This window comes from Trachypithecus francoisi, unplaced genomic scaffold, assembly GCF_009764315.1.
Source record: "Trachypithecus francoisi isolate TF-2019V2 unplaced genomic scaffold, Tfra_2.0 Lachesis_group1, whole genome shotgun sequence".
NCBI lineage: Eukaryota > Metazoa > Chordata > Mammalia > Primates > Cercopithecidae > Trachypithecus > Trachypithecus francoisi.
This window is the reverse complement of record NW_022681454.1, coordinates 100,120,412-100,143,016: the sequence shown is the minus strand read 5'-3', so window position 1 is coordinate 100,143,016 and position 22,605 is coordinate 100,120,412. Positions and strand designations below refer to the sequence as shown.

Here is a 22,605-nt window from a genome sequence, read left to right as displayed (position 1 = left end):
TTCTAATTTTGCAGATACATTGGAGACAACATCATTTGCTGAGTATGAGAAGGAAGGTGTAGAAGAAAAAGATTTGAGGACATGATGGGAATATTGAAAATAGGAAGTGATTTCAACTCCACATGCAAAGAGTGTCTGGTGAAGTACAAGAATTTTTAAGGAGGACCTGTCAGCATAATTAAGTGGAGGTACATTGTGTGGTTGGTTGCCAGCAATGCTCAGTAGCTTGATTGTAGGACCTCAAAACTCAAAGAGTGAACTGACTGAATAAAATTGCAAAACTAAACTGATGAAATAACAAAGGAAAGAAGTATAATACAAGGATAAAAGGGCTAGACTATGATGATCTGAAATCGGCAAGGAAGAAAAAAGTATCACAACATGGTAGGAAACAAGGAACATACTAACACTAAAAATGTGAGAGAACTGTCAAGTAGAAGATTGCTGTCAGAGACAGAAATCTGGAATTTTGACAAGCTCTTCTTCCCCAGAATAACTCCTCCACTGGCCAGCAACACAACTGAAATTTTACCCTATTATGCTTATCTTTGGGAGGCCTGTTATAATAAAAATTCAAGTATGAAATATACCACACTAAGTGCCCTGGAGAGAGAAAAAAATAATCAACACATGACAGGTATCCATTCTCTTTATAATAGTTAACAAATAACTAAGGCATATTGCCAGTAGGTATTCTAAGCAAAATATGGGGAAGAAATAAGGTTTAGAAGAAATATATATTTTCTAAATATAATACTTCATAATGAAATAGACAAACTTATTGATCATTAGGAATAAATAGTAAGCAATAGTCAGCATTAGGAATAAATAGTAATAGTAAGCATACAAATGATCATAATTTGTATTATACTTATGTAGTTATCTAAAACCTGTTAACATCTTCTATCAAGTTATATATCATGCTTGACTCATACATCCTCATACATTTGCATAAGTGCATGCTCATACCCACTACTAAGTTTTAAATGCCAGAATGTAGGGTACTACTCTAACAGTCATTTTCTGATGTTCTACCATTTCTTTTGCCCTCTCTGCTCCTTCCCTCAGTACTCTAAGGCTAAGATTTTGGATATCTTATAGTAAGAGAAAAAGCATGAGGAATAATTAGGAAATCAACTGAATAGGTTCAGATAAAAGCAGGATTCAGAACCTAGGCTACAACAAGCAGATATTCCATCAAATTGTCTTAGTCAGAAAATCTCATCTTCAGGTATGATCTCCTCAACCTTCTCATTCTCTAAGGCGTACACTTTTGCTAAGTCTTTCTTTTTGAAATTTCATTCCATTTTCACACACAATTTTAAAAAATTGGATACTGGGGATGACTGTACTTTTACTTTTTATTTATTTAAAATATTTTCAAATTTTTATTTTTTATTAACAAATAACAATTATACATATTCATAGGGCACATATTTTGCTATGTACATAGTTTGATACATACAATGTATAGTGATCAGATAAGGGTAATTAGCATGTCCATCTCAAACATTTACAAGAGAAGTTGGCACAATCCAGAATCCAGTGGGCACCACATTCTCTTATACAGTTAAACACTCCCATTTTTCTTTGTACCTTCCTATTTCTGTTTCTGTACCTACCTTAATGTGAAAAAATAACTGCTAGACTCTAGGCTTCATGAGAATAGAATTCATATATAACTGCTTCATTGCTATACTCCCAGTACCTGGCATAGCACCTGGACAGAAGTATACTAATACATAGCTAAGAAATGATAGACAATGAATAATCACTGATCCCTCTTGGGGTCAAGGAAGATTCTCGGTAGGTAAGGCAGACTGAGAAGGAAAGCCATGCCCTGAATCCCTCCCTTCCTCTGAAAGGAATAAATTTTTAAACTTCTTTCATTATATCTATTTCTAATTCCATCATTATCCTTTTTTTTCTTGTAATATCCTGTTTACTTTGTACAAACCCAATGAAGGCAAAACTGAAAAATTAAAATGTTAGTTGTAAGTATTATAAGGAAAGCAATAGTAAAATGAGTGTATTTCTACACAACTAAGTAATTTTTCAACTTTAAAAATCTGATCAAAACATGCTTAATTACCAAATCACCACATAACCTATTTTGTAATCTTGAGTAAGCAGGTGTGTCATACAGAGATATATTTTTTAATGTCTTTTTAATTGCATTGGGAAAGGAAGAGGCTTTCATTTGTAACTCAAGTAATTTCTAGATGATAAATTAGAACAAAGAAATAATCTTTCAAAAGAAAATGGTTAAACAACTGGAATGAGTAAGCAGAAACTGCTAATCTTATTGACTTTGCCTATGATTTATCACATATTTTCACAGGCCTCTCAGAAGAAAAGGGAAATAACATTTGATAATCATCACGGTCAGCATGCATTTATTTTGAAGCAGGATTGTGTCGAGGCTGTGATAATAATTATCAGGTTGCTTAAAATTATTTTTATACGCTAGACACTTAGCCATAATAACTGTAAGAAGGAAAACCCTATTCATCACTAGGCACCTTAAGTCCATTTGTCCAATCATCACAGCAGGTTCTTTGAAGAGTATATTTTAAACTAGAAAACTAAAGAATGCAGAAGGGCCAGGTACAGTGGCTCATGCCTGTAATCCCAGCATTTTTGGAGGTCCAGCCCTTTGGGAGGCTGAGCTGGGAAGATTGCTTAAGGCCAGGAGTTGGAGACCAGGCTAAGCAATATGGAGAGACCATGTCACAACAACAAAAACAAAAAATTTAAATTAGCTGGGTGTGGTGGCACTGGTGGCACATGCCTGTAGTCCTAGATACCTAGCTACTCAGGAAGCTGAGGAGGGGAAGGATCGCTTGAGCCAGGAGTTGAAGGCTGCAGTGAGCCTTGAATGCACCACTGCATTCCAGCCTGGGTGACAGAACTGGGGGAAAAAAAGAAAAGAAAAGAAAAGAAAAAAACAGAAAATGTACAAATCACAAGTTACCCTCTCTTGTTAAACTTGTTGATCAAATCCCTTTCACCTAAACATGTTTAGATGTAATACACAATGATAACTAGAGGGAAGGGGTTTTCCTCTGGCCTGCTGTTGTTGAGGGAAGTCTGTAGAAACTATCCTGTAATTATACTGTAAGTGAGATTTCTTTAAAAACCCATTTTTAGGTACGGCGGAGCAAGATGGCCGAATAGGAACAGCTCCAGTCTCCAACTCCCAGCGCGCGCGACACAGAAGACCGGTGATTTCTGCATTTTCAACTGAGGTACTGGGGTCATCTCACTAGGGAGTGCCAGACAATCCGTGCTGGTCAGCTGCTGCAGCCCGACCAGCCTGAGCTGAAGCAGGGCGAGGCATCGCCTCACCTGGGAAGTGCAAGGGGGAAGGGAATCCCTTTTCCTAGCCAGGGGAACTGAGACACACCACACCTGGAAAATCGGGTAACTCCCACCCCAATACTGTGCTTTAAGCAAACGGGCACACCAGGAGATTATATCCCACACCTGGCCAGGAGGGTCCCAAACCCACGAGCCTCCCTCATTGCTAGCACAGGAGTCTGCAATCTAACCGCAAGGCAGCAGCGAGGCTGGGGGAGGGGCGCCCGCCATTGCTGAGGCTTAAGTGGGTAAACAAAGCCGCCGGGAAGCTCGAACTGGGTGGAGCTCACAGCACCTCAAGGAAACCTGCCTGTCTCTGTAGACTCCACCTCTGGGGACAGGGCACAGCTAAACAACAACAACAAAAAAAGCAGCAGAAACCTCTGCAGACGCAAACGACTCTGTCTGACACCTTTGAAGAGAGCAGTGGATCTCCCAACACGGAGGTTGAGATCTGAGAACGGACAGACTGCCTGCTCAAGTGGGTCCCTGACCCCTGAGTAGCCTAACTGGGAGACATCCCCCACTAGGGGCAGTCTGACACCCCACACCTCACAGGGTGGAGTACACCCCCGAGAGGAAGCTTCCAAAGGAAGAATCAGACAGGTACACTCACTGTTCAGCAATATTCTATCTTCTGCAACCTCTGCTGCTGATACCCAGGCAAACAGGGTCTGGAGTGGACCTCAAGCAATCTCCAACAGACCTACAGCTGAGGGTCCTGACTGTTAGAAGGAAAACTATCAAACAGGAAGGACACCTATACCAAAACCCCATCAGTACGTCACCATCATCAAAGACCAGAGGCAGATAAAACCACAAAGATGGGGAAGAAGCAGGGCAGAAAAGCTGGAAATTCAAAAAATAAGAGCGCATCTCCCCCTGCAAAGGAACGCAGCTCATTGCCAGCAACGGATCAAAGCTGGTCAGAGAATGACTTTGACGACATGAGAGAAGAAGGCTTCAGTCCATCAAACTTCTCAGAGCTAAAGGAGGAATTATGTACCCAGTGCACATAAACTAAAAATCTTGAAAACAGAGTGGAAGAATTGATAGCTAGAATAATTAATGCAGAGAAAGTCATAAATGAAATGACAGAGATGAAAACCATGACATGAGAAATACGTGACAAATGCACAAGCTTCAGTAACCGACTCAATCAACTGGAAGAAAGAGTATCAGCAATTGAGGATCAAATGAATGAAATGAAGTGAGAAGAGAAACCAAAAGAAAAAACAAGAAAAAGAAATGAACAAAGCCTGCAAGAAGTATGGGATGATGTAAAAAGACCAAATCTATGTCTGATTGGGGTGCCTGAAAGTGAGGGGGAAAATGGAACCAAGTTGGAAAACACTCTTCAGGATATCATCCAGGAGAACTTCCCCAACCTAGTAGGGCAGGCCAACATTCAAATTCAGGAAATATAGAGAACACCACAAAGATACTCCTCGAGAAGAGCAACTCCAAGACACATCATTGCCAGATTCACCAAAGTTGAAATGAAGGAAAATATCTTCAGGGCAGCCAGAGAGAAAGGTCGGGTTACCCACAAAGGGAAGCCCATCAGACTAACAGCAGACCTCTCGGCAGAAACTCTACAAGCCAGAAGAGAGTGGGGGCCAATATTCAACATTCTTAAAGAAAAGAATTTTCAACCCAGAATTTCATATCCAGCCAAACTAAGTTTCATCAGTGAAGGAGAAATAAAATCCTTTACAGATAAGCAAATGCTTAGAGATTTTGTCACCACCAGGCCTGCCTTACAAGAGACCCTGAAGGAAGCACTAAACATGGAAAGGAACAACCAGTACCAGCCACTGCAAAAACATGCCAAAATGTAAAGACCATCGAGGCTAGGAAGAAACTGCATCAACTAACGAGCAAAATAACCAGTTAATATCATAATGGCAGGAACAAGTTCACACATAACAATATTGACCTTAAATGTAAATGGACTAAATGCTCCAATTAAAAGACACAGACTGGCAAACTGGATAAAGAGTTAAGACCCATCAGTCTGCTGTATTCAGGAGACCCATCTCACATGGAGAGACACACATAGGCTCAAAATAAAGGGATGGAGGAAGATCTACCAAGCAAATGGAGAACAAAAAAAAGCAGGGGTTGCAATACTAGTCTCTGATAAAATAGACTTTAAACCATCCAAGATCAAAAGACACAAAGAAGGCCATTACATAATGGTAAAGGGATCAATTCAACAGGAAGAGCTAACTATCCTCAATATATATGCACCCAATACAGGAGCACCCAGATTCATAAAGCAAGTCCTTAGAGACTTACGAAGAGACTTAGACTCCCATACAACAATAATGGGAGACTTCAACACTCCACTGTCAACATTAGACAGATCATCGAGACAGAAAGTTAACAAGGATATCCAGGAATTGAACTCATCTCTGCACCAAGTGGACCTAATAGACATCTATAGAACTCTCCACCCCAAATCAACAGAATATACATTCTTCTCAGCACCACATCGCACTTATTCCAAAATTGACCACATAATTGGAAGTAAAGCACTCCTCAGCAAATGTCAAAGAACAGAAATTATAACAAACTGTCTCTCAGACCACAGTGCAATCAAACTAGAACTCAGGACTAAGAAACTCAATCAAAACTGCTCAACTACATGGAAACTCAACAACCCGCTCCTGAATGATTACCGGGTACATAACGAAATGAAAGCAGAAATAAAGATGTTCTTTGAAACGAATGAGAACAAAGATACAACATACCAGAATCTCTGGGACACATTTAAAGCAGTGTGTAGAGGGAAATTTATAGCACTAAATGCCCACAAGAGAAAGCTGGAAAGATCTAAAATTGACACTCTGACATCACAATTAAAAGATCTAGAGAGGCAAGAGCAAACACATTCAAAAGCTAGCAGAAGGCAAGAAATAACTAAGATCAGAGCAGAACTGAAGGAGATAGAGACACAAAAAACCCTCCAAAAAATCCATGAATCCAGGAGTTGGTTTTCTGAAAAGATCAACAAAATTGACAGGCCACTAGCAAGACTAATAAAGAAGAAAAGAGAGAAGAATCAAATAGACGCAATAAAAATGATAAAGGCGATATCACCACCGACCCCACAGAAATACAAACTACCATCAGAGAATACTATAAACACCTCTACACAAATCAACTAGAAAATCTAGAAGAAATGGATAATTTCCTGGACACTTACACTCTTCCAAGACTAAACCAGGAAGAAGTTGAATCCCTGTATAGACCAATAGCAGGCTCTGAAATTGAGGCAATAATTAATAGCCTACCCACCAAAAAAAGTCCAGGACCAGATGGATTCACAGCCGAATTCTACCCGAGGTACAAGGAGGAGCTGGTACCATTCCTTCTGAAACTATTCCAATCAATAGAAAAAGAGAGAATCCTCCCTAACTCATTTTATGAGGCCAACATCATCCTGATACCAAAGCCTGGCAGAGACACAACAAAAAAAGAAAATTTTAGACTAATATCCCTGATGAATATCGATGCAAATATCCTCAATAAAATACTGGCAAACCGGATTCAGCAGCACATCAAAAAGCTTATCCACCATGATCAAGTGGGCTTCATCCCTGGGATGCAAGGCTGGTTCAACATTTGCAAATCAATAAACGTAATCCAGCATATAAACAGAACCAAAGACAAGAACCACATGATTATCTCAATAGATGCAGAAAAGGCTTTTGACAAAATTAAACAGCCCTTCATGCTAAAAATGCTCAATAAATTCGGTATTGATGGAACGTACCTCAAAATAATAAGAGCTATTTATGACAAACCCACAGCCAATATCATACTGAATGAGCAAAAACTGGAAAAATTCCCTTTGAAAACTGGCACAAGACAGAGATGCCCTCTCTCACCACGCCTATTCGACATAGTGTTGGAATTTCTGGCTAGGGCAATCAGGCAAGAGAAAGAAATCAAGTGTATTCAGTTAGGAAAAGAAGAAGTCAAATTGTCCCTGTTTCCAGATGACATGATGGTATATTTAGAAAACCCCATCATCTCAGCCCAAAATCTCCTTAAGCTGATAAGCAACTTCAGCAAAGTCTCAGGATATAAAATTAATGTGCAAAAAAAAAAAAGAATTTATAAGCATTCTTATACACCAGTAACAGACAAACAGAGAGCCAAATCATGAATGAACTTCCATTCACAATTGCTTCAAAGAGAATAAAATACCTAGGAATCCAACTTACAAGGGATGTCAAGGACCTCTTCAAGGAGAACTATAAACCACTGCTCAGTGAAATCAAAGAGGACACAAACAAATGGAAGAACATACCATGCTCATGGATAGGAAGAATCAATATTGTGAAAATGGCCATACTGCCCAAGGTTATTTATAGATTCAATGCCATCCCCATCAAGCTACCAATGACTTTCTTCACAGAATTGGAAAAAAACTGCTTTAAAGTTCATATGGAACCAAAAAAGAGCCCACATTGCCAAGACAATCCTAAGTCAAAAGAACAAAGCTGGAGGCATCACGCTACCTGACTTCAAACTATACTAAAAGTCTACAGTAACCAAAACAGCATGGTACTGGTACCAAAACAGAGATATAGACCAATGGAACAGAACAGAGTCCTCAGAAATAATACCACACATCTACAGCCATCTGATCTTTGACAAACCTGAGAGAAACAAGAAATGGGGAAAGGATTCCCTATTTAATAAATGGTGCTGGGAAAATTGGCTAGCCATAAGTAGAAAGCTGAAACTGGATCCTTTCCTTACTCCTTATACGAAAATCAATTCAAGATGGATTAGAGACTTAAATGTTAGACCTAAAACCATAAAAACCCTAGAAGAAAACCTAGGCAATACCATTCAGGACATAGGCATGGGCAAGGACTTCATGTCTAAAACACCAAAAGCAATGGCAGCAAAAGCCAAAATTGACAAATGGGATCTCATTAAACTAAAGAGCTTCTGCACAGCAAAAGAAACTACCATCAGAGTGAACAGGCAACCTACAGAATGGGAGAACATTTTTGCAATCTACTCATCTGACAAAGGGCTAATATCCAGAATCTACAAAGAACTCAAACAAATTTACAAGAAAAAAACAACCCCATCAAAAAGTGGGCAAAGGATATGAACAGACATTTCTCAAAAGAAGACATTCATACAGCCAACAGACACATGAAAAAATGCTCATCATCATTCGCCATCAGAGAAATGCAAATCAAAACCACAATGAGATACCATCTCACACCAGTTAGAATGGCAATCATTAAAAAGTCAGGAAACAACAGGTGCTGGAGAGGATGTGGACAAATAGGAACACTTTTACACTGTTGGTGGGATTGTAAACTAGTTCAACCATTATGGAAAACAGTATGGCAATTCCTCAAGGATCTAGAACTAGATGTACCATATGACCCAGCCATCCCACTACTGGGTATATACCCAAAGGATTATAAATCATGCTGCTATAAAGACACATGCACACGTATGTTTATTGCAGCACTATTCACAACAGCAAAGACTTGAATCAACCCAAATGTTCATCAGTGACAGACTGGATTAAGAAAATGTGGCACATATACACCATGGAATACTATGCAGCCATAAAAAAGGATGAGTTTGCATCCTTTGTAGGGACATGGATGCAGCTGGAAACCATCATTCTCAGCAAACTATCACAACAACAGAAAACCAAACACCGCATATTCTCACTCATAGGTAGGAATTGAACAATGAGATCACTTGGACTCGGGAAGGGGAACATCACACACCAGGGCCTATCATGGGGAGGGGAGGCGGGGAGGGATTGCATTGGGAGTCATACCTGATATGAATGACGAATTGATGGGTGCTGACGAGTTGATGGGTGCAGCACACCAACATGGCACATGTATACATATGTAACAAACCTGCACGTTATGGACATGTACCCTAGAACTTAAAGTATAATAATAAAATAAAAGAAAAGAAAAAAACTCATTTTTAAACGACAAGAGAGAGGTTCAAACAGTTTAAGTATATTCAGTAGGTTGCTAAATGTATGTTTAACCCTAAATTTACACGCAAGCCCCCAGGATGCTAAAAAAGGAGTTTCGATTCTGCAACCTCTTGATAAATTTCCTGAGACTGGTCAAAGCACAGACTATGTCCTTCAGCTTGCACTCCACCGAGCACTTTAGCTCACTTATTCTGAAGCAAAGCTCAGAAATCAGGTCCTGCCCATCTTTCCGGAAAACCCAGGTATTTGTTCAGTTACGGTATTCTCATCAGTGTGTTCTCATGGTCAAGCCCTGAAAACTAAGCTTAGCATCATGTGTCCAGAACCCTGTAACCAAGAGCGTGTATTCACAGTGCTTATTGGATACGTGCAACCCAGGGAGATGTAGAGATCTGTCTCTTTGTCGTGTTTCAAGAAAATGTACTCCTTGGGATTTGTGATTTACCCTCAGTGTGCTATGACATTCCAACCTGAGCAGAATCCTCCAGGAGAATCCGGAGTCTCCAACTGCCTGCTGGGAACGGGGTCAAAGGGACAGATTTCTAGTGATAGAGATACAGGAAGAGGGAAAATGGGTGGATATGGAAAGTGGGAGCGAGATGAAAAGGGATCTGAGACGAGAGAATATGAACACCAGAGCAGAAAGTTGAATGAAATTCAAAACTCAGGGACACCTAATAACGTTTGCGGCTGACTGTGCCCACAGCTTGTAGCAGTCTACACTCATGCACACTCTCCGAAAAATCAGCAGGATCTTGTCCTTGCCTCATGGGTGAATGGTTAATTTGTGCAGGAAGGAACAGCTCCCAATACGTGTTTGAGAACAGGGACCTCAGCAAAATATCCTGAAGTTAAAAGAAGGCAAAACAATCTTGGAAAGATTTTGATTGCAGCTGAGGGAGTGCAGCCCTCCCTTGCGCGGGTCAGCTTGCCAAGCTCCAGCTGCTTGTAGCGAATGAATGAAATGCAAAGGGCGGGATGGAGGGAGGGAGTGCAATCACAGCCAGCGAAGGGGATAGTCAGCTTCGCGGACCCCACAACGTCACCGCAGCGTGGGACTCCATGAGAGCATAAAGCGCGCCTGCAGCGCAGGATGCTCAGTTCTCCAGTCTGTGCCGGGCAGCTGGCGCCCTCGCTAGTTGTGGTGTGTCGCGATAACCCTTAATCTCGGGAGGATCTCATTCTCTCTGCCTGCCAGAGTCGCAAGTTCCTCTGAGAAAGTGCGACTCTTGCCCCCTAGCACCTAATGACTGCATCCTCTAACCAGCAGAAATTGCAGTATCTTTCAGCTTCCAGTCTTATCTGAACACCCCGGCACCAAAGTGACCAGGAGGCAGAGAAGAACTTCAGAGGAGTCTTGTCTTGGGCTGCTCGTGGGTGAGTGGGAAGGTCCGGGACTGCAGATCGGTGGCGATGGCCACTCTCCCAGCAGCAGAAACCTGGATAGACGGGGGTGGAGGCGTGGGTGCAGACGCCGTGAACCTGACTTCCTCGCTAGCTGCCGGGGCTGCTACGGGGGCAGTTGAGACTGGGTGGCTGCAATTGCTGGACCAAGCTAGCAACCTCTCCTCCTCCCCCTTCGCGCTGGGACTGCCTGTGGCTTCCCCCGCGCCCTCCCAGCCCCGGGCCAACCTCACCAACCAGTTCGTGCAGCCGTCCTGGCGCATCGCGCTCTGGTCCCTGGCGTATGGTGTGGTGGTGGCAGTGGCAGTTTTTGGAAATCTCATTGTCATCTGGATCATCCTGGCCCACAAGCGCATGAGGACTGTCACCAACTACTTCCTTGTGAACCTGGCTTTCTCCGACGCCTCCATGGCCGCCTTCAACACGTTGGTCAATTTCATCTACGCGCTTCACAGCGAGTGGTACTTTGGCGCCAACTACTGCCGCTTCCAGAACTTCTTTCCTATCACAGCTGTCTTCGCCAGCATCTACTCCATGACGGCCATTGCGGTGGACAGGTGAGGAGAGGACAGACAGAAAGGAAAGAGGGAGAAGGGAAAGAAAAGAGTTGGGTGGTGGGATAAGATTACAAAGGAAATGGTAACGTAACGGGGTCTACAAAAGTAAAGAGACCAAGAATTTTTGCTGAAAGGAGGACACTAACCCATTTGTAGCCCTGGAGTGACTGAACAAGTTTCTGCTTCCGTGGCCTCCAACACTCAAGCCCTAAATCGTTGAGCCTTACTAAGGATATCTAGAGGGACTGAAGAAGGTGAATGAGGGAGAGGTTAAAATGCCATTCCAAGTAGGGCAAACTTAGCCAGAAAACTTTAAGTACCAGCAAACTTTCTCAAATGACTTTTGAACAAAATTTATGTCATCTGTAAAGTGCACTTTTTGGCCTTCCTTCTCTCTGTGGGTCACTATTCTGGGCAGAGAAACGGTAAATGAGTCGCCCCTCCACCCTTCCTTCTTCTGTCTGTTCCTCATCCTCATCCTTTCCTGTTCCCTAGTCTTGCCCCAAGGCCAGCACTGGTTTGGTCTCCCAATCACCGAGAACTAGCAAAGGCCACACACACTCTCCAAAAACTACTGTAAACTAGCAGTTTCCACCACATCTCAGATTAGATTTGATTTCCAGTAATCTGCAGAGGCTATGAACTGAGTAAACCCTGTGTCTGCAAGTGTGTAACCAAATTTTTAGAAACTGTGTGCACTTGCCTTATCATATTGAACATTATGAAGTATAGGTATTTGTGGAAATACAATGGTGAATCCCTACCTGTTACTGAAGGCTGGCTGCACATTAATTCAACTATGTGGTGAAAATGAACCACAGCAGTTCATTTCAGTCTCAGCTTTGTGAAAGGCAGTTGCATGGAGGATACATGAGGGTGATCTCACTTTAACTTGAAGTCTCAATGCTCTTATTCATGCAAAGATTATTTTCAAACATTAACAAACCTATATCAAAATAAAATGGAGATAGATATTAATTCTTATGACATTTCAGCTGCCATTGTAATTTAAAAAATAAGAAAAAAAAAACAGGTTATCTCCATAAGTTCATCTAAGTTCATCCTCTGTGTTTACTCTTTTGAAATACTGAGCACTGAGGTATTAGTAACATACGTATCTAGAAAATATTTTCTTGTGCCAGGCCCAAAGGATTAAATTGAAGGAGTAGAGGTTAGTAGCCACTAACTAGAATAAACACAAAATCACACTTTTTAAAAAGCCTCTAAAATTGTCAATCTTCCCTTTCTCCTTTATCCCTGATCATCCACACATATGCACCCCTTCATTTCTACTATGTATAGGAGTGCAAAGAATGAAAAAAAATCAGACTCCAATTGGGAAATAAGTGAAATTGCCTCTAATCTTATTACACCAAGATAGAAATAAGTATTCCTTTTGTTTGAGCAGCTTCCTTGCTTGTTTTGCTTTGTTTTTTTGTTTGTTTGTTTGTTTTCTTTTTATTTCTTATAGTATATGTTTTTTGATGTTTTGATTGGGGGAGAGGTATTAGCATATAATGTTATAAAATTCTTACAATCTTCTTGAAAGGTTAATAATGCAATATAAACTTTGAAGAAAATGTAAGTGCATGTGAAATCTGTATTTCAATTGTGAAGGGGAAAAAAAGGTTATATTTTTCTCTTTCCAATTTCTTCCTGCCAACATTTATGGGATGGTCTTGGAGTTATTTTAAATAACCACTTAGTGCTATCTTATTACAGTCATTGGTTTGAATTAATGAATACTTTACTGTTAATCTTTACTATTTCTTTATGTAAAACAATCATTAAAACTATTAACAAATTTAGAGTATACAATATGCTATAAAATCTGAAGCATACTCAGTTCTTGTACTGAAAATCTCTTTTAAAACTATTATTTAAAAGAACGTTCTTATTTGAGTAGTTGATAAAAAAATACAGAAATAGAGAAAAGCTGGTTTAAAATAGTTTCTAAAATCAAAAATATACAAAATATAACAATTATTAAAACTCTCAATAGTTTGCCAGTCCAATAGTTTACCAATCTTTCTGCATGGGTGTCTTATCAAATATGAACTGTAAAAATTGACCCTGTGCTGTTCCCAGTCATTTTATAGGTTAAAGAAAACCCTTCTGAGGTTGACACCTGAATGACGTGGTATTTTCAATCATTTTATAGGATATATTTTATAAATTAAAGAAAACCTTTCTGAGGTTGACACTGAATCATGCTGCCTTCTTCATGGACTTACTGCCTCATTTAGCTTAGAATATACTAAACAGTATATATTTCCCAATTTAGACTACAATTGAAGTGTGAAAACTTCAATTAATTAATTTTGAGTGTTTTCTATCCCCACTTAATATAAACTGAATTATATCAACCTAGCCTAAATGGAAAATATATTCAGTTCACTTTGTTCCTCTGCCTAAAATCAAAAGATCCATGATCTTGAAAATAATTGCAACTTTGACTTGGGCACATATGGCTTTTGTTCAGCTGTAGCAAAATGGTTGCAGCCTCTTATTACTCTGAGAAATATTAGACCTGAAAAGAATGACAGATATTCCCTCAGTGAACGCCCGTACCTTACAAATGGAGAACCTTAAGCTAATGATCACACAATTGTTATAATAAAAGGCATTGAGTTTTCCTTGAAGCATTCAGCACTCATTTTGTACTGGAAAAATAACTTACTTTCTGTTTTCATGATTTAAATAATATTAGTAAGTTTACTAGATTTGAGTGTGAGATCACCAGTTCTGGTCTTATTCTGAAGCACATTAACTTCTGATTTGCTACAAAGTCCTGCAAAACTGTTTTCTAATTAGCCAGCAATCCATCTTCCAGTTCTACACATTTCCTTCTTCCCCGGAAGTCTACTTTACCACTACCAGTACCTGTCTCCTCACCCCTATACCTCCAACACACGCACACACACACACACACACAAGATGAAATTATTTGTCAGTGAAGAGTTGATTTTCTGTCCACCATCATCCCCCAATTTGCCATTTTGGAAAATAACATTTAAATATAACATTTGCCTCAAAGATGATAAGCTTTTCCAAGATTATGCAGTAGAGCCAAGATTCAAATCAATGCAGTTTGCTCCAGGGCCAGTGATTCTCTTCACCTCTACACTATTATGACACCTAACAAGTTGTGATGACTGCAGGGTTTGATTAGACAAAGTCATTATCTTTAATCAAATTAGAATTTAGTACTTGTTTAAACTGTATATCTTACATGTATATATAACATAACTTACAATATATATATATCCTATGTTTTACCTGAGAAAGTATAAGCTAGAAAATCATTAATAGAATAGTTATTATAATACAATATTGTGATTTCTATTCATTTACAGCATATAGTACTTGATGTATGGTCATATTGGAAAATAGTTACATATTTTCTTTCATTTTCTAAGCACATGCTTTGAAATTAGGTTAGAAATTATAGGAAGTTTTATTATAACATATAGAAATGAAAATTTCAGCACATATGATCCAGTATTTTTCTGAGTATTTAATTAAGTTTTTTTTTTTTAATCACAAACACTGTTTCTTGTAAACCTTAAGGGAATGTGTTAGTCTGTTCTCACATTGCTATAAAGATATACCCGAGACTGGGTAATTTATAAAGAAAAGAGGTTTAATTGGCCCACAGCTATACAGGAAGCATTGTGGCTTCTGCTTCTGGGGAGGCCTCAGGAAACTTACAACCATGGCAGAAGACAAAGCAGGAGCAGTAGTCGTACACCCAGGCAGGAATAGGACCAAGAGTGAGAGGGGGAATGTGCCACACACATTTGTACAACCAGCTCCCACAAGAACTCTATCAGGAGACAGTGCCAAGAGGATGGTGCTTCACCATTCATGAAGGATCCAACCCGTGATCCAATCACCTCCCTCCAGGCCCCACTTCCAACATTGGGGATTACAACTGGACATGAGATTTGGGTGGGGACACAGATCCAAACCATATCAAGGAGTAATTACTGTTTTATCTAATTGTTCAAAAGCTTTAAGAAAGATAGCAAAAAAGATGTTATTGAAATCCAGGGGCATACCTTACATGAATAATTATTAAAAGGAGTGTTCACCGGCAGGCAGAGCTTGCAGCGAGCCGAGATGGCGCCACTGCACTCCAGCCTGGGCGACAGAGAGAGACTCCGTCTAAAAAACAAACACACCAAAAAAGGAGTGTTCAAGAAAACTGCTTAAGAATAGTAATGGCCAAGTAGATACAAATGGCCTTCTCTGCTACCCTTTGTTGTTTTTAATTTATTTGGTAATCTTCTATCTCACTTTTTCATAAACCTAATTTATGCAAAGTACTCAAAGATCCCCTGGGAAGAGCTTTTGAAATTTATTCTGAACAAATACAAATATACAGTCATGAGAAATACTGCGGCCTTAATCTAATAATAGGTTATCTAAATGTATTGTGGTAAATTTTGCATCATTATCAACATTATTGATATAAACTCTTTGCTAAATCTTTAAAAAATAATTTTTCAGTCTTTAATTTGACTTCCCAGTGCAATATCCTTCCTCTGCACCCTAGGAAAAGTCACTGTCCATGCAGTTAATACTCTTTATTAGTGTTATAGTTATACTTGACTCACTATCACTAGTTACCTCAAATGATGAACTTTTTAACCTAAGATCAATTGTTACATATTTTTGAATTGTTTACAAAATAGTAACTATAACTATGATAAAAGTAACTTTCAGGAAACTTATCATAACTGTTTGACTTTTTCTAAAATTTGTAATTCTCATTCAAGAATTTAAAAATATCCCATTTGCATCCACTAAAATTACTGCTCTAGTGAGTCGTCAAAGTTCAGTTAAAATTATAATGCCAAATCTTGTAAAATTGTGAGCAAATAGTGATAGCAATAAATATATATTAATTGAATGGGTAATAAGATTATCACAGAATCATACGTAATCAGAGGTCGTTCTTTTATAACTAGCTGAACTCCGGCTGATATCAAGGTTACATTAACCACAACAGAAAAGTGTATGTCAAACAAAAATTTATAGCATATTTAACAGGCATAAGCATCCTTAATATATAACATATTCTTATTTATTAAGGAAAAAGTACATCCCCAAAGTAAAAATAACAAAAGACATAAACAAAATCCCCATAAAAAAAATCTAACAAGCATGAAACTATCATTTGCTTACATCCCATATTTTCATTTCCTTATGTGCTATTTGCTCTTCAAGCCACTCAAATCTCATTACTTTTCCCAACCCTATCCAAAGAGCCACTCTGAGAAATCCAGTGGACATTTCAGTCCTTGACTTCTTTGACCCGTGAGTAATATTCCTCACAGGTGGCTACTGCCTGGAAATCTCACCTCTTGGCTTCCAACTTTTCTGATATCCTTCCTCCTCAGCCTCTCTTCTATGACTGTATTTCTGAATCTCTGCCTGTACATAATGATTAAATGCAGAAGTTCCTTTATGCTAAATTCTGGCCTGTTTTTCTTCTTCTTTACTTCCTGTTTCCCCAAGCAATCTCATTCAGAACCATTTTATTTTCCACTGTGATTGGAGAGCTCCCATTTTTTTTTCTATCTAATTGATTTTCTTCTGGATTACAGACACATGAGGATCTATACAATGAACAGACAAATATAAATGAATAAAAAATTAAGATTGGAGAAAAAATACCTAAATATAAAATAAGACCAGGTTGTTATATATATGAAGTCATGCCAGAGTAAATTTGTAAAGTAGACATTCTGGTCAAACAATCTTAATTTCTTATAAAAGTTAAACTTCAAATATGTCTCTGAGTCTCTTGATAATTATACAAAAAAAAGGAAATAAAATTTTTAATATGGTTTACACTGTCTGTAAGGACAGTACATATACATTCCTTAAGTGCTAAAGAATTTCTGATACTTGAGTTTCAAGGAATTATTTGTATGAGTGAAAAGAAAACAATATCCTCAAGCACACTGGCATAAATGCAAAAGCAGGTTTCCTGTGGATTTTTATTTAGCATTCCACCGAGTGGGCCAAAGGCATGAAGCAGAACTCAGTGAATGACATTTTCAGGTACTAAACATGTATCGGAGCAAAGTTTCCAGATGGTCTGGTTTGATACAAGGATAAAACTGCAAGAAAGGATAAAACATATTTTCTACTGAAGTATCTTTTTTTCTCATTTGAAATTTGGATATAGCTTGGGAAGCAGATAACTCAAAGTTGTAATATATGGCAAAAGTTCTTGGAATCAATTTTATCCCAGTCGCCAGTCACTGATCCTGATTCATCCTCCTTCCCAGTCTTATACTTAAACATATTTTTTCTTATTCACTGTAAGAGCCACACATTCACAGTGAAAAAACAAAAATATATAAGTATTAGAAAGTTAAATTTAACTCTTACTCATATTTATCCTACCCCCTAAATATCACCAACTTATGACCGTCACATTCACATTGCAATGCTTACCCCAGCTTTTTATTATATATACTTTCTTTCTCTCTCTATGCACTCATGTGTAGTACGTTATATATATGCATATATATATACACACATACACATACAGATATATTTTCTTTAATTATTAAAACAATATAACATTATTATGTCATATAAATTAACACGCTGTTATTAAACATTTATTTGACAAATTATAGATCTTAGATATACTTTGGCATCAAGATGTAGAGATTTGTTTTATTCTATAAAATTTAGTTCAATTTTTTAATAGATAAGTCATGTATTTGGCTTAAAACTCAAAGAAGCAAATAATTCACAAATATAAAATTCCATTGGTAACACTTCTTTGATGTGTGGTCATGTACACTCAATAACCTCCTTGACATTTCTACTTGGATGTCTGAAAGGCCCTTTAAATTCCACAAAGCCCATCATCTTACCTCCAGATATTTTCCTCTTTCAGTGTTTCAATAAAAAGTGCAAGCATTCATCCAGTTCAAATAACTCACAAATCTATTACATTTTTTCTGCCTTTACTCCCACTTCCCTACTCCAAGCCATCCTCATCTCTTTTCTGGTCTACTAAAATAGCCTAATTGGTCTCCCCACATCCAGGCTTAACCTACCCTAATGTGTTCATATGGCAACACAGAATTATGTTTTCAAAACATACATGAGAAAATATTTTCCACACGCCTATTTAGAATCCTACAATGTTTCCATTGCACTTATGAGAAGAATAATATTCTTAATCCAGTACAATTTCATTAGATAATTCAACTGGCCTAAATCTCTGTTTCAACCACTCAGATCCTCTTTCAAGTTCGTAAATGTATGATCTTATCTTTTTGCCATATACACAGTTTTCCTTCTCCCTCAAATTCTCTTCTTCCAATTCCTCATTAGCTAAACGTACTCCTCTTTTAGATAACTGTTCAAATGTCAGTTTTACAGAGACACCTTCCATGATCCTCCCAATATAAATTAGCTGATTCCTTATAGATTCCCATTGCACATGACAATCATAACATTTTCATATTTATATTTATTTATGAAATATAAATTTTATGTTTCTTTTTAAAACTATTTGATTGATAATTTACTCCAAGAGACTTGTAAGTACCATAAAGGCAGGCTCGATGTTCTTAGTCCCCTTTGCATTCTTATGCCTGTCATGCACTCTGGATTGGTTAATAAATGAATTATAAAAGTAAATAAATGAATGAAAAGGCAATGAAATACCACTTTTTATGTAACCAAAATGATAAGAGATTGGTAAGCATGCAATGAAATGGGCATTTTTACACATATTTTTATGAAATTGCAATTTTAACAGTTTACAATTATCAATTACTATTTTATATAGTTTATCCTAACATTTGGGTATAAATCGGTAAAAATCTCTTAGGAGGGTAATTGTCAATTCATACATCCTTTGAGTCATTGGTTCTACTCAGGATTTCATTTTTAGGAAATAATAATAGATTTTTAATAAAAACTCATATTTAAAGACAGTTTTCAAACCAAAATGCAAAGAACTGAAAACAACTAAAATTCCCAAGAAAATGATCTAACAAATTATAGAGCATCCAAAAATGAAATTTTATGTAGAAATAAAAAATTACATATTTGAATATAACCACAATTCTCCCAAGTCTCTGTGCCCTTGTGTATAAATATGGTAACATTAACATGAATATTTAAATTTCTTTGAATCATAACTTTTACTTATAAACCATTTCTTGCTATAGTGTCCTAATTATTTCAGAGTCCCTAGTGAGGATAGTCAGGCAGAGGATAATGATAAGAGTTTATCAGTAGTCTTCTTTAGCACTTGATATGGTTTGACTCTGTTTCCCCACCCAAATCTCATTTTGAATTGTAACCCCCATAATCCCCATGTGTCAAGAGAGGAACCAGGTATGAGGTGATTGGATTATGGGGCTGGTTTCTCCCATGCTGTTTTTATGATAGTGAGTGAGTTTTCATGGGATCTAATGATTTTATAAAACAGTTTTCCCTGCTCTTGCTTGCTCTGTCTCACCTGCAACCATGTAAGATGTGCCTGTTTCCTCTTCCATCCTAAGTTTCCTGAGGTCTCCCCAGCCATGCAGAACTGTGAGTCAATTAAACCTTCTTTGTTTATAAATTACCCAGTCTCAGGTAGTATCTTTGTAGCCTTGTGTAAACAAACTAGTACAGCACTTCTACAGCAATGTCAACACTTCCATAAAGAGTATGACCATTTCACTGGAGTAGGAAGCCATCTCCTTTTCCATATTGCTATTTTTAACACACTGCTTCCAAATCTGCAAGATTCACAGGTTACAAACTTTGCCCTCAGCATGACATTTTTGTGAAGCCTGTTTTATTCCAAATAGAATGTGGAAAAATATCTCATCCCTACATTTTGCTAAATGTATCACCAATCTCCTTTCTTTTTTTTTTTTTTTTGAGACAGAATCTCGCTCAGTCGCCCAGGCAGGAGTGCAGTGGCGTGATCTCGGCCCATTCTACACAGGGTTTCACCGTGTTAGCCGGCATGGTCTCATCTCCTGACCTCGTGATCCGCCCACCTTGGCCTCCCAAAGTGCTGGGATTACAGGCATGAGCCACCACGCCTGGCCATGTATTAGCAATTTCTTAATACCCAAAGTTCCTTCATCTTCTACTTGCAATTCTCTCTTCATAGGGTTCAGTTCTAAATCAAATGTCCAATATGAGAAATTGTGCATACACTTTCTTCCCTATGCCTCATCACTCTGTGCATAAATCATTTTTATTAAGGTTTCCTCATTGATATATTAAATAAATGCTGTAGAATGGACAACTGGGGTTTGCAGCTCCACCACTTCATTAGACACAGTCAGATTCTTAATCTAATTCTAGACTCAGCAGGATTTTTAACACGTGAGAAATTTTTAGACCATGGATTTAACAGTCCGATATAATTTTATATATGCCATAAGGTGGATATGGATTGAATTTTCTCTGAATGTTGAGACTTTGGGTAACTTTATTTTCTTGTATAGTTTTCTTTTCTTAATCATCTACAACAAAAATGCTCTTTTACACAAAACAAAATAACGTCAAATAATTATTTATTAAATTCTGAGATGAGTGGTGGTGTGGTTGTACAATAGTGTAAATGTACTTACTGCCATTGAACTGTATACTTAAAATGGTTAAAATGGCAAACTTTATGTTATATATATTTTACCACAATAAATTTTAAAAACAATATTAATTAATTAAAATGAACACTTTTAAAATATCATGACTCAGATACATGCAAAACAATTTGGACTCCAAAATAGGACAAATTGATTAAACTTTAAATACTTTTGAGGTATATGTTTTACAGCAACATTTTAAAAACACATTTGATGTCTGACATAAATTGTAAAGACAGTTCTGGCAAGAGAGTCCTGGTAACATCATAATATGTTGTAAGCAGTAAAATAATTTTCCCCAAAATTGTATAAGGAGACATCACCTGTTTGGAGTAATAGAAGCCTCCCTGGAGGCTACGGGGATAAATCAGCATAGTGTTTGTAGTGTTTAGTGTGCTATGTGATGCAGGATTTTAATATTTGCTTAAGTTCACTATTTTGAGCTTGTATTATCATCTATAAGATGTTTTTCCTTCACACCTGTCCAAGTATCAAGACTACTTAAAATTATCTGGTATGCACTCCTATATGTAAGGGAAAATATGTCTATAATTATATCACTAAGCAACAGTGGGCCCAGTTGTGTTCTAGAGCCTGTTTAAATCAGCTAGAAGGAACCAGTTGTGCACATTTCTTCTCAACTGGAATACAAAGTAGTATTCAATGATACTACTATGATAGCTTGAAGTCATGGGAGAAGTATTTACACCACAGAAATCTGGAAATGCTACAAATCAGGAGTTGTGCTTTTTGTTGTTTATCCAGGAGTACCTGTGGTTAAAAACATTTATAGCACATGACTCACTGTTTGTGTACTCACTCATTCAACAGATATTTCTCAAGTACCTTGTAAGTACTAGATGTTGTATAGGTATGGGGCACACTGAAATAAACAAAGTAGACATGGCTCATAATTCCATGAAATTTTATATAATAGTTAATACCTCTAGTTTAAAACCCTTGTCTGTAATCCAGAATTTTTAATACAACAACCTACTCAGCATCTCCATCTGAGTGTCTGAGGGTCATCTCAGATTTACACATCCGAAACAGAGTTCCTGATGTTCCTCTAAAATTTACTCCTACTGCCATCTTCTGAGGTCAAAATATGAGCCTCAGGTCAAAACTCCAGGAAACTATCCTTGGCTCATCTCATCTTTCATACATATCCAATCCATCAGCAAATCTGTACCCTAGTTATGGTTAACAATCAATAATTTTTTTATTATTATCTTCACCAACATAAGCATGAGAGATGAATTTTAAAGTCTCCTATTTGAAACATATGCATTTTTTTCTTTGTAGAGTTCACATTGTTTTCCTAAACTTAGATACTTTTTTATCACTATTTTTTCTTTTCTCTTTCTGTAAGCTTTATTGAGGTATACTTGATATACAAAAAATGCACATATTTAATGTATACATTTTGATGAGTTTGGACAAACGTGATATCACCACAATCAAGGCACTAAACATATCAATCACCTCGAAAACTGTCCTTGTATTCTTATGTGTGTGTATTTGTTTTGTGTGTGTGTGTGTTAAGAACGCTTAACATGAGATCTATACTTTTAACATAATCAAGTTCATTATATTTTATTGTTAACTATAGATACTATGTTATACAGCAGACATCTAGAAC

General features: G+C 37.8%; 1 protein-coding gene across 1 annotated transcript in view; it reads left to right on the top strand.

Moving 5' to 3' along the window:
- Positions 1–10,779: 10,779 nt before the first annotated feature.
- The window catches only part of TACR3 (tachykinin receptor 3), a 74,445-nt gene continuing 62,619 nt past the window's right edge, over positions 10,780–22,605 (top strand). The window contains exon 1 of the mRNA XM_033214908.1: positions 10,780–11,328. Within this exon, the coding sequence (XP_033070799.1) occupies positions 10,781–11,328 (548 nt within the window). The 5' untranslated portion in view covers position 10,780. The remainder of the gene's footprint in view (positions 11,329–22,605) is intronic.